The 12,635-nt window shown below is 43.0% G+C and overlaps 1 protein-coding gene across 4 annotated transcripts in view; it reads right to left on the reverse strand.

The window, feature by feature from the left end:
• The window catches only part of UBE3D (ubiquitin protein ligase E3D), a 112,163-nt gene that overhangs the window by 69,029 nt on the left and 30,499 nt on the right, over window positions 1-12,635 (reverse strand). For all 4 annotated transcript variants that reach the window (XR_010599510.1, XM_042847435.2, XM_042847442.2 and 1 more), the window contains exon 8: window positions 6,466-6,635. Coding sequence is in view for 3 of the 4 variants with exons in the window: in XM_042847435.2 (XP_042703369.2) it covers window positions 6,466-6,635 (170 nt within the window). In the remaining variant the exon portion in view is untranslated. The remainder of the gene's footprint in view (window positions 1-6,465; window positions 6,636-12,635) is intronic.

Below are 12,635 nucleotides of genomic sequence, written 5' to 3' on the forward strand. Positions count from 1 at the left end.
GGAACAGCTATGAGGTTACAAATCAACAAGGAGCAAAATTCAATTCAATTCCATCCCTGAGGGTTTATGGGCTGTAATCACACCGCTCACCTCCAGAGGGCCTCCTAGCATCCAGGTTTGGCATTGCCAGGGTTCTCTCAGTCTAGCACCCCCCTTAGTTGATTCTGGTGCTACAACAGTCTGCTGTCTGTGGCCTAGCCCTCCAACTATGCCACTGCTCAGTCCATTCCCGTTCCTGCAAGTTACCCAAAAAGTCCAAAAAGATAGTAAACAAGATCTAATGGCCTTCAATCCCAGCCTCTATCAGGTCTTTGCTTCTTTTATTCTTGACATCCACGATTCCCCTCTTGGTCCAGGGAAGAGCTAGGGGAATCCAGGGTTCTTAGGCTGGAACAGAGAGCTGGCTTGTTTAGGTGGCTAAGGATCATTTCTTCAACTCCACTGTTTTTCCTGGGTTGCTCCTACTTTTACCTTGCTCATCAGCAACGTCACAAGATCTGCAGATTCTGTGGTCTTCACCTTGACTTTGTGGTTCATTGTGGCTTCTCTTGAGGCCAGGTATGGAAGTGTTTCCTAAAAGCCAGTCTCAGATTCTTCTCTGCAGCAGCAGGATTGTAATTGCTACCAGTTTTCTCTGCCCCTTGCCTTAAGATAGTCAGTCTCTCTCTCTCCTCTCAACAGGAGTTCCCCCTTACCCCTCTTTCTGGGACTGGGGTTGAGGCTTGGGCCTCTTTGCCTTAAGCCTGGTCTACACTTAAAAATTAGATCCATCTAGCTACGTCGCTCAAGGTTGTAAAAAATCTTGTACCCTGAGCACCATACTTAGGTCAACTTAAGCCCCACTGTAGATGTGGATAGGTCAACGGTAACATTCTTCTGTTATCCTAGCTATTGCCTCTCAGAGTGACATTAACTGCAGCAATGGAAAACTCCTTTCCGTTGATGTACAAAGTGTCTACACTATTGCGCTACAGCCGCAGCAATATAGCTGTTCCGCTTTAACAGGTGTAGTGTAGACCTGGCCTTAGAATAATCTGTCTTTCCATCCTTCAAGCAGGAGTTTCCCCTCAGTCCTCTTTCTGGAGCTGGAGTTTGTCTCTCAGGCCAACTGCCTTAGGTTAATCAGCTGCAAGACTTTTGCCCGCTTCCTTCAGCTAAACACCCTTCCCATCTAGCCTTCCAATCTCAAAGGTTCATCAGACATTCTCCTGTCAATGTCTGCCATGCTATGAGGGAGGAGGCAGCTTTATGCTGTTCCACTTTCTCCAACTCCTTCCCAATTCGTAGGGTGAGATGGGAGGCTTGCCCCATCCTCTGTGCTAGGTTCCTGACACTGGGCCCTTAAACATACATGAACAAGCACTATTTAGTCCTAAAGCTGCTTCCTCACTATCCCTATCTCCCTTAGGTCTCTCTTCATCTTCCTATAGGATCTTTCAAACCCTCCAACAGCCATGACAGGTGGTGGGATGGGCAGACAACTAGGCACTATTGCTGTGGATGGCAGACTACCCCATCACACATGTATAAATGTTTTTGCTTAGGGTTTCTGTATAAGGTAACTGGAAAGCATGTAGTGAATGGAACGGATAAGCATACATCTCTAAAGTCACTCAAACTAGTGAAAAGTGGAGGGGTGCTTTGTTTTTTATTTTGTTATTTTTCTTGCAAAGTATCCTGTACGGATTTCAATGGGATTATAATTGGGCTACAAGATTGCCTCATACAAAACAGCCCAAGAACTAAAATGGTGATTACCTTTTAAGGAAATAAAAACATTTCTAGGCTCTGTATTTTAGTTAAAACTAAAAAAATCCCCTTATGAAGGCACTACGCCGGCAAGGGAGCCTTTTTCCCCCCTCACTTTTTTATTTTATATATAAAGTAGGCAACCCTCCCAACCACCAGCAAATCTCTCTCACTCAACAATCCCCCTCCATTATGTATTCCATATTATTTATTTTCAGACTATAGCCTCAATGGCTACTTTAATCAGATCAGCAGAAACCAAAAACAATGCTGAGAAAATAAAAAAAATATACTGCTGTTTAACTCATACGTCCCAATGCTGTTCATCTCCGTATTCACTGAGTTCTCCCGCGGTATACTCTTTCAAGTCAACGTTTTAAGAAATAAACCATAAGAACCACTAATGTCTAATTTACATGAGTTTGTGCACTGTGCTTAAACACAAAAGCTGTAGATCTGACAAAGTGGGTATTCACCCACGAAAGCTTATGCTCCAGTAAGTCTATTAGTCTATAAGGTGCCACAGGACTCTGTGTAGCTTTTTACAGGAGTAGAAAAGTAAGAGAAGATTGTCTCCACCCCACCCGCTTCATTTTATTTTCCAAAAAGATTTGTGCCAAACTCTTTTTAAAAGCAAAAAAACAAAACAAACGTTATGCAAAGGAGTTTGAGTACAACGTGTTCAGGGGACATTTTTCTTCATCTTATCTGCAAATCACTGAAGAAAACATTTGGGGGATGACTGATTCCCGAGTACATAGCAGTCCACAAATGCATAGAATAAGTCCTACAGCCAATTACCAGGACACATATAGCATTGTAAAAGCAGGTAACTAAGTGCAAATTATTATTAACCTGCCAGTAAAATACTAGTCAACAGAACAAAACCACAGGTCTCCAGACACAATTGAATGACTGGGAGTACTACTAATATAACAAGTACCTCTTATGTAGTGCTTGTCATCAGTAGATGTCAAAGCACTAGCTAAGTCATTAGTTTGTTTCTCATATTTATATATAGCCAGTTTTCATGACTATCCTGGAAACTCCAAGTAGGGAGATGTAGCAAAAAATGACTGGATAGGGAACGTGTCAAAGTGCCCCTAAAAGGCTCAGACAGCACCGCATTCTAACAGCTGAGCCGGGGGTAGTCCCTAAGCCACACGTTCCAAGCTTCAGGACTAGAGTCAACTCACAACGGATGTGTAATTCTCTGCTCTGGAGAACACTCTGGGATACCACATACATGAAAAGGGCTAGAGCATACAAGAACAATCCTGGTCTACATCATGCAACAGGCCTTTTGCACCAGTGAGAGATGTTAAGTATGAAACTGAAATAAAGAGTATTTCATAATTCCTGGTTTATGGACTTAGGAAAACAGACAGGTTTTTCTTTTGTCTGTTTAAAAATATTTTAATTGGAGCAGTTAGCACAAAAGATGGCATAAAGCAGAGGGAATCTGAAGTCTTCAGTCAAGAAAAAGACAAGCAATAAGGTCATAGTAATATCCACTGAAAATCTGAATAAGGAGAGATGTTGAGAAGGTAGTTAAGTTTGTACGTTTTGTTTTTCTGCATGGTTTCCTGAAGGGCAATTAGTCACATGCTCAGATAAGCCAAGTTCTTCTGATTTCAACTCATGCTAAGAGGGGGAAAATGATAGTAAAAAGGTAACATTCCTAAGTATTGAGCAGCTCAAAAAATAAAATAAAATACAGGGAGATCTTCAGACCCCAGACCCATAAATGGACTGTGCTATTTAAAGTTACTGACAACACACATATTTAAAAAAAATAACAAAAGCAAATGTCCTAATAGGGAAGATAAATTGGAACAATTGTTACTGTTGTCACCCCTCATCTTCTTTCTGCTCTTGATGTTTCTGTGAGCTGAGTCAGAGTGTGCTTTCCAAGATCTCAGTCATGACTATCTGGCAGCCACTGAAGGTAAAACAAAAACCCTATGGCAGCAAGTCTCAGAGCCAGGGAAAACTGATTTTGGTCCACACTGTGGGACCAAAAATAGAAGTGTAGACGCTTGGGCTTGGGCTGGAGCCTGGGCTCTGGGTTTCAGCACTCCAGCTTGAGCCTGAATGTCTACATTGCTATTTTTAGCCCTGCAATGCAAGCCCGCATCAGTTGACCCTGGCTCTCAAACTTGCTGCCACAAGTGGTTGTGTTTTATTCTGTTTTGCTGTGTAGATGTACCCTGAATAACCCCAAAGATAAATTCTAATCTTTGGAAATAGACTTCCTACACCCAATCCACTAGAGAAAGAGAGATACATACTCCTGGCAGTAAGGCTTCAAATAAAGTTCTGTGAAGGATCCTTAGACAGAAAAGAACCTCCTTCTTTTCTAAATTCTGACACTTTTCTTTGCCTCTGCATCCCTAAATGATGTGCATTCTTGTTTTTGTAAACAATCCACAATAGGATTTGGATATCAATGTATCCAAACTGCAAGTGATTAAGTATATATGGCTGTTATCTATGCATTATGCCAAGGTAGACAGAATAAAAAATTAAAACCTGCTGAAAACGCAAATATTTACTACTTCAAGTTTTCAAGTCGTTGATATACAATTTCTTCTGTTTTGAGAAATTGCACTGATTCCAGCAGTATTCCTCATTTGAAGTTTAAGCAGTATACATGAGACTACTATAACAGAGAATTAGAGCCACTAAATAACCTCTATATCACACACAGCAATATGTTTTCCAATACCTTCTGCATTAATAATTTTAATTATCACATCACTCTGTACGAAAAAGATCTCTCCTCCACAAATAGGCACTGCTCACAGTATCTGAGCATTCTATGAATTAGATAGAGTATGTTCAAAATATTCAGTATTTGAATTGTTTTTATGTATATTGGGGATGCAGTCACTATACAATCAGTGGAAATACCATGATAGATATCACAAATTATCACAAGTTTTTGAGAGGTTCATATTTTTCTTTTATAAAATAGGATCACAAGATATGATATTTTCTGGTAAGTTTTATAATACCTATTTAATCTAACACTTTTTTTCTCAAGAGTTTAAGGGGAAAAAAACAAACCCAAACCACTATTCATATATGCTTTCTGCTCTACCATAATAGAGCTAATAGATGAAATACAAATTACCCAACAAATACTACATCGTCAGCTGTGCAAACACTGAAATAATAGGTGAATGTAATATTCTAGCAACTTTATCCACCACTAGTTACAAGCTTAAATATAAAATGATGCTATTAAATGCATGATTGCAACTTTAACTAAATATTACACTGGCAGTGTTTTTCTTCCATAATTGACACTTCAGAGCCTGCAGAAGTCAAATGTTTTCTTTATGAAAACTCTAGTAGACTTGGACATATCCAAGAAAAACCAAGTGTACAGCATTCAGTTGAAACTTAAAAAAAAAAAAATAGAATCTTACCATTAGATTCAAAGCAAGTTACAATTACACACACACACAGAGAGAGAAAGAACCTGTAAAATCATTTTTGAAAAGCACTTAATTGTAAAACTCTTTCACATTACTAAATAATCTACTACTAATTTACTATTTAGCAAGAATATGAAGTGGTATCCTTACACATTTATATTTTTACATATGAACTATGAAAAATAGAGCGCATTATACTTTGTCAAGGCAAAACAATTAGCTACCTGTTTTGTAATACTAATGTAGCTCAATTAATAATGCAATTCTGGCCCTTACATTTTCAAAGTGGGGTGCAGGAATTTAGCCACCAGATTCTCATTGGCTTAACACAGGGGTGGGGAACCTACAGACTGTGGGCCAGATCCGGCCCACTGCTTCATTTCACCCAGCCCGCAGCAAGTCTCCGCTCTGTCGGGCCTCAGTGCTCCCCCTGGCAGGGCTGGAGCCACAAGCGCCAGCTCGCCCCACTGTGGGGCGAAGCTGGGGTTGTAAAAAGTCCAGTTGGCTCCACACAGCTCCCCGGAAGTGACCGGTATGTTCAGCCCCTAGGCGCAGGGATGATCAGGGAAGCTCCGCAAGCTGCCCCCACCCCCAGCACCGGTTACGCAGCTCCCATTGGCTGGGAACCATAGGGCGCTGGCAGTGCACACCGCGCAGAGCCACGTGGCCCCTCCACTTTGGGGCCAGCCATGGCGGCCACTTCTGGGAGCAGCGTGGAGCCAGGGCAGGCAGGGAGTCTGCCTTAGCCCCACTGTGCTGCCGACCAGGAGCCACCTGAGGTAAGCGCCGCCCGGCTGGAGCCCGCACCCCGAAACCGTGCCCCAGGTCAGAACCCCCTCTTGCACTCTAATTCCCTCCCAGACCCCGCACTCCCACCTGCACCCCAACTTCCTGCCCCAGTCCTGAGCCTGCTTCCACACTCCAAACCCCTTGGCTCAAGCCCAGAGCCCCCTCCTACACCCCGAGCCCACACCTCCAGCTGGAGCCCTCACCCCCTTCCCATGCCCCAACCCCCTCCCACACCCTGAATCCCTCATTTCTAACCCCACCCCAGAGCCTAGGGGAAGCCCCAAGCCGCCTCCTCCCTCCCCACTGCGGGGCTGTGTGTGGCCAGCGACTGATTTTTTCTGTGGGTCAGTGGCCCCTGATAGAAAAAAGGTTCCCCACCCCTCGTCTAAAGTATACCTAGAAGGCTCATTAGAGAAACACAGTTGTAATGGACCGTGAACCCAAACAAAGAACGGAACTTAATAAAACAAGAGCTGATACTTACTCCTTATTCTTGTTTTTAATGCAGGGATGATAAAGAACTTTGACTGCATTCCATGTGCCTGAAGACCTGGAATCAGGCCTGAAATTATTTTCAAACAAGGTAAAGACACTGCTGGATGCTGAATTTCCCATAGATTCCACCAATAAAGTGTCAGAATTTAAAAGCCACATCTGTGGATAGAGAATAGTTTATTTATAGAATACACCAGCAGCTTGAACTTGTTCTGTTACTCCGGATTTAAACCTGACCTGCTATGAGTAGGTGACATTAGGCCACATAAATCATGAAGCTTGATGTTTACTAGAGTATGACAATTTAAAAGTAGATTCTAACAAATCTTTAATGGATGTGAACTAACATTTTATGTTAAATAATCTGAAGTGTTCAAAGTGCTATAAGCTCCATTGGAGATAAATCAAGGGTTGTATAAATGATGCAGAATTTCTTGTGATCTGTGTTAGGAGCAACAGAACTGTGAATCTGCATTTCCTTTGTGGTAGTAGCATGTTCCCTCTGCTAGAAAAAGAAGAAACAGCCAAAAACTATTGTTCCAGTAGCTAATAGATGATTTTTCTAATTTTATATTTCAGTGATGTGTCAAGCAAATTGTGTTGAAACAGTCTAGTCCTGAAGACAGGACGGCAGTTGAGAGATTTCCCACTGGAAAGAAACGAGAGAAAGAGAGAGTATTTAAAACAGATTGGATAGAGCTAAAACAAACAGAGAGGGAATGGGTAGCACATTAGAGTTTACTAAAGATGAGACAGGCCCAATTACCAAGAGTGGCAAAGGCTCTTGATACCAGTCAGCTCTGTGTTCTTGGGGAACCAGGGGCAGTATCCAGCCTGACTCATGAAAGACACCCCCCCATCTCCCCCCCCCCCCCCCCCCCCCCCCCGCCTCAGCTTAAACCAAAACCTATCAGAGGAAAAAACTTGCAGAGAGCAGTGAAGGGCGTTGGGAGACACACCTAGACCCCTCCTGACAAGGGTGACAAGATTAAGACATCTCCATTAGCATACAGAATGAAGAATAGAGACAACTCCCCCAGCCTCATCTGCATGAAAGATGGGACAGGGAGACATCTCAATTTGCATACAGAATGGAGAACAGAGAACCGCACTGAGCTCTGAGACCAGAAAAAGCAGGGACACACTGCATCATGGGAATCTCTGCTCCAGATGTTAATAAACCTACGCCTGCTCACACCCTGCTCAGCAGATATCAGACCAATTCTAGTAATGAATCCTTGATTGATATCCAAAATACTGAAGCAGCCCAGTTGCATTGTGAGCCCCTGGAAGAAAACACCACCCATAGCCAAGAGTGATCAGCTCCTATTGTCTAGCCTAAAGAAAACCCTTGAGTCATCAGTTTACCTATAAACAAATCTAGTGTTCAACCTTGAACCATTGTATTTTCTCTACAAAAATCCCTACTCGCTCTCCAGTAGGTGTTCTGATGCTTAGATCCAAACTATGCATCAGTTCCACTGGGACTCCATCTTCTCCTGACTGACCGTGCTGGGGGCTCTGCCTGTCTCCAGCACTCAGGACCCTGAGCTACCAACATCACCTGGGAACCCCGACCAGTTCAAGCCTCATGGAGTGGGTGAGATCCCCCTTCTTTCTCTTTCTCTGTTTTCCTTTTTACCTTAGGTATTAACCTTTAATAATGTATGTTATGTTGGTTTAGGTTCTCCTTGTGTAGTTATCACTACTATTCAATACATAACTTTTATGGTTAAGCTGGTTGCTTCTCTCTTGCTGAACTTTACTCTTTTGTGTTTTTAGCTTCCCCCATTCACTCTTCAGCAACGCTTCTTTTACCTAAGCTAAAGATCCCTGCAGCGCCCAAAATACTGTGGGGTTTGCTCATCAAGTAGGTTACTGCCAGGACACTTGTGATGTGAGAGTGAGGATAGGGATGTGCTGAATCTGGGAAGCATAAGAGTAACAGTTTGAAAGTGCTGCTTGACCCAGTCCATGGAGCCCAGGGGCATATAAGGAGAGGCAGCTTGAAAGTGCTGCTTCATCCAGCCCAGTGAGTCCAAAGACATATAAGGGGTCAGCTTGACAGTGCTGAATGACCCAGTCCGTTCAGACATGCTCTGTTAATGTATGTGTAGGTGTTCATCTGGTTCTGGGGCTGGAGAAACCCAGTCCTAGGGAACCTATGTCCTGCAGGATAGCTCCATTGGGAGGGGACTTGCAGAAGGGAGAAGTAGAGCTCCATATGAAAACACAAGTGACAGAAGCAGTACATTGATAGAATTACAGAACTCTCCCCTCCCCCCCAGAAGAGTAACCCAAATAAATGAGCATACCCCAAAGTAATGGGCAAATCTGGTAACACTCTAGCCAACTTTTATTTGGAAAATAAAACTAATAAAAAGATCTGATAATGGGAATTAGGTTTCTCCATACTAATTGCTGGCACAAAAGTGCTGGAAATCTATATTAAAGGGAAGTTTTGAGAAATCTCAATTCTTTTCACTCTACTATTATTAATCCAATCACTGAATGTTTGTGTTGTGGTACCCCAAGACCCCAAACAAGATAAGGCACTGTTGTGCTAGGAACAGTACAAAAACCATTCAGGTCCCTCCCCTTTTCATTTATTCACTTGGCCATGGCAGTAGGGGCATGAGTTGCCAAAATGAAATTAACTTTCACAAGTGAGCTAAAAGAATTTTTTCGCTCTCTTTGAGTATATTATTTCAGTTTGCTTTGTATGTCGCTCATTAAACATATTACTTTGTACTGTCCTCCAAGGAATTCCAATTGTTTTCCCCCAAAGTTGCTCTTTGAACTGGCAGTCAAGTTTAATAGGATTCTTTTCTTAGCTGCTTTTAACATTCGCTTTGGTGCATCTTTGGACTCGTATACACAGTATCTAGTGCACTTATAGAAGTATAGAAGTAGAAATTAAGTGCTGCTATTGGTTAGTAGTTCGTGCTAGCCTGTCGCTTTTGGAGACCTGGGTGACCTTAAGTTAAGACAACAAGTTGAATTAAATTGTGTGATAGACTTACTGCAGCCCCTGCTAACAGGTTTGTTCACATCAGATAACACTTACTATTTGATAGAACTGAGCACAACTATTGCAGTTTGTCAGAGGCCCAGTATTAGAAAACTGTAGCAAGGCTTTTGCAAAGAAGGAATGAGACACACTCTCAAAGATATCTGGGAGGAGACAGGAAAAGACACTAGCTAATTGTACTAAGCCTAGCTCTAGGAAGGATGTGGACAAATAGAAGAGAATCCAGAGAAGAGCAACAAAAAATGACCCATGAGGGAAGATTGAAAAACTTGGGTTTGTTTAGTCTGGAAAAGAGAAGACTGAGAGGGGACATGATAACAGTTTTCAAGTACATAAAAGGTTGTTACAAGGAGGAGGAAGAAAAATTGCTTTTCTTAACTTCTGAGGATAGGACAAGAAGCAATGGGCTTAAATTGCAGCAAGGGAGATTTAGGTTGGACGTTAGGAAAAACTTTCTAACTGTCAAGGTGGTTAAGCACTGGAATAAATTGCCTAGGCAGGTTGTGGAATCTCCATCTTTGGAGATTTTTAAGAGCAGGTTAGACAAACACCTGTCAGGGATGGTCTAGATAACACTTAGTCCTGTATGAGTAAAGGGGACTGGACTAGATGACCTCTCAAGGTCCCTTCCAGTCCTATGATTCTATGATAATACAAGTCCCTTACTCACAAACACTCACCACATGTGTTCTCCCTTCCCCTTCCAGAGTACTTATAGAATCTTCAGAAAATTACTCCTGGGGGAATTCTGTGCCACTGCGCAAGCACAGAATTACTGTCTCCCGCAGATTTTTTTTCTCCGCAGAAAATACATTCTACCAGAGAGGTGCTGCAGTTACACCTTTTGCCCATCAGGGGCTGTTGTGGCACCAGAACAGAGAGCAGCAGGCTCACCGGCAATAGCAGCCATCAGCTGGCTGCGTTCCTCACAGTGGCCGGGGATGGGGGGGGGGCACATAGGGCTGCTGGGGGGTCACATAGATTGGGGTTCAGAAGGGCTAGTGGGGGGGACAGACTGGGGGAAGAGGCTGAATGGGAATAGGGGGGCAGGGCTACATGGGGACAGGGTGGCTGAATGGGGGTCCAGGGATACATGGGGACGGGAGCAGATGTTCCTGACTGAATAGGAGAGGCTAGGGGTCAGCGAGGGTCTGCTTGGGGGAGGCTCCCCAACAATCCCTCTCTCCCAAAATAACCTGTTCCATACTTCTCTCACCCACACCAACAACCCTCCAGGTTTACTCCCAGGCTCCTTCCCAGCATTTACTTCCCTCTCCCTCAGCTCCTCAATTACCTCCGATTCCCCCACGCCTTTGCACTGCTTCTGAGGGGTGCGGGAAATAAGTTTTGTTAAGTTCTGTATTAATATGCCTAGCAAGGAATCTGTCAAAAAATATTTCCTGAAACTTTGTTGTTATCTGTATTGTTACAGACATACTTGCTGACAGGCATTTTGAAATAAATTTCCAAAATAATTGAAACTGGCATGATTATATTATGTTATTTTGACAAATAAAATATGCAGAATTTTGCAAAATGTTAAAAGATTGTGCACAGGTTTTTTAATGTTTTGGCACAGAATTACCCCAGGAGTAGAAAGTGAATAGCATCCTTCACTCTAATCTAGAGGATATACCATCAACATATGTCTACTCTTTTCACAGTTTCTTTTGCACCCTATTTTAAAGATTAATAATCAGTTTCACTCGGCAGCTGGATCGAGCTGAAAAGTGCTTCTGTTTACACATTATAATACTGTGGGACAAAAGCCACAGATTACTACCACTTTGTCAAAGCATGTCTTATGTTAGCAAAGATCAAACAGATTTGTATTGATGTTTGAATATGCATTATATAGCAGAAATCTGAGTCTGTTGGAGAAAGGCACTATTGGTTATGTGAGAAATTTCTGCATCTTCTAAGCCTGTCAGTTTCTGACTTGTTTCTAACTTGTTTATTTTCTTTCAGCATTTTCCTTTTCCCCAGCATTAATTATTTTATTTCTGACCTGGTTGTTGACCTATACGGACAGTCCCAAATTCAGTTTCAGTGTTCTGATTCTAAGCATTTACGCATGTTACTTCTGGCTAGTATATTTGTATATTTCAATCTGAGCTGTCAGCTATTTTATGGATACTACATAGATTTTTCTCTTCCCCGTGCAGTTTCTGGATTCCCAAATTTCCTTGAATTTAACCATTGGTAAGAAAAAAAAACCTGCTACAGCAATACTTAAAAATAAAGTATATTTAGAACTTAACAGTGTCCATTTGACAGCCCTGGAAAGCAACATACTCTCTACTAACAGAACAGTTACAGCTTGTGTAATGAAAACCTAAGAAAAAACAGTGCTAGCTTCCCCATACAGTCCTCCTACTGTGCTACAAGCATGACACAGAGGGCACACCATTCAGGTCGGTAAGGTAAGTCAACTTCTGTGCCCATTCAGTCTCACTACTCAGCTCAAAATGACAGCAAGGATGCAAATTAGAGCCAATTACGATGGTGATTTGTATAACAGACATTTATCCTGTAGGAATTGGATTGACTCACTTCATATTTAAATCTGAAATTTCACGATGTAATTGTAGGGATCTTGACCCCAAAAGGAGTGGTGTGTGTGTGTGTGTGTGTGGGGGGGGGGGGGGGGGGGGGGGGGGGGTCGCAAGGCTATTGTAGTGGGGATTGCGGTACTGCTACTCAGATTTGGGCAGCTGGAGAGCCGCGGCTGCTGGCCAGGAGCCCAGCTCTGAAGGCAGAGCCACCGCCAGCAGCACAGCAGAAGTAAGCATGGTATGGTATTGCCACCCTTAGTTCTGCACTGCTGCCTGCAGAGCTGGACCCTCAGTCAGCAGACACCAATCTCTGGCCGTCCAGGTCGAAAGGCAGCAGCACAGAAGTAAGGGAGGCATGATATGGTATTGCCACTCTTACTTCTGTGCTGGTGGCGCTGCCTTCAGAGCTGGGCATCTGACCAACAGCTGCCACTCTCCACCCACCCAGCTCTGAATGCAGCACAGAAGTAAGGGTGGTAATACCGTGACCCCACCCTGCAATTCCCTATTGGGTCAGGACCCCCAATTTGAGAAACACTGGCGTCCCCCGTGAAAGCTGTATAGTATAGGGTA

This window comes from Chrysemys picta, chromosome 3 (assembly GCF_011386835.1).
Source record: "Chrysemys picta bellii isolate R12L10 chromosome 3, ASM1138683v2, whole genome shotgun sequence".
NCBI lineage: Eukaryota > Metazoa > Chordata > Testudines > Emydidae > Chrysemys > Chrysemys picta.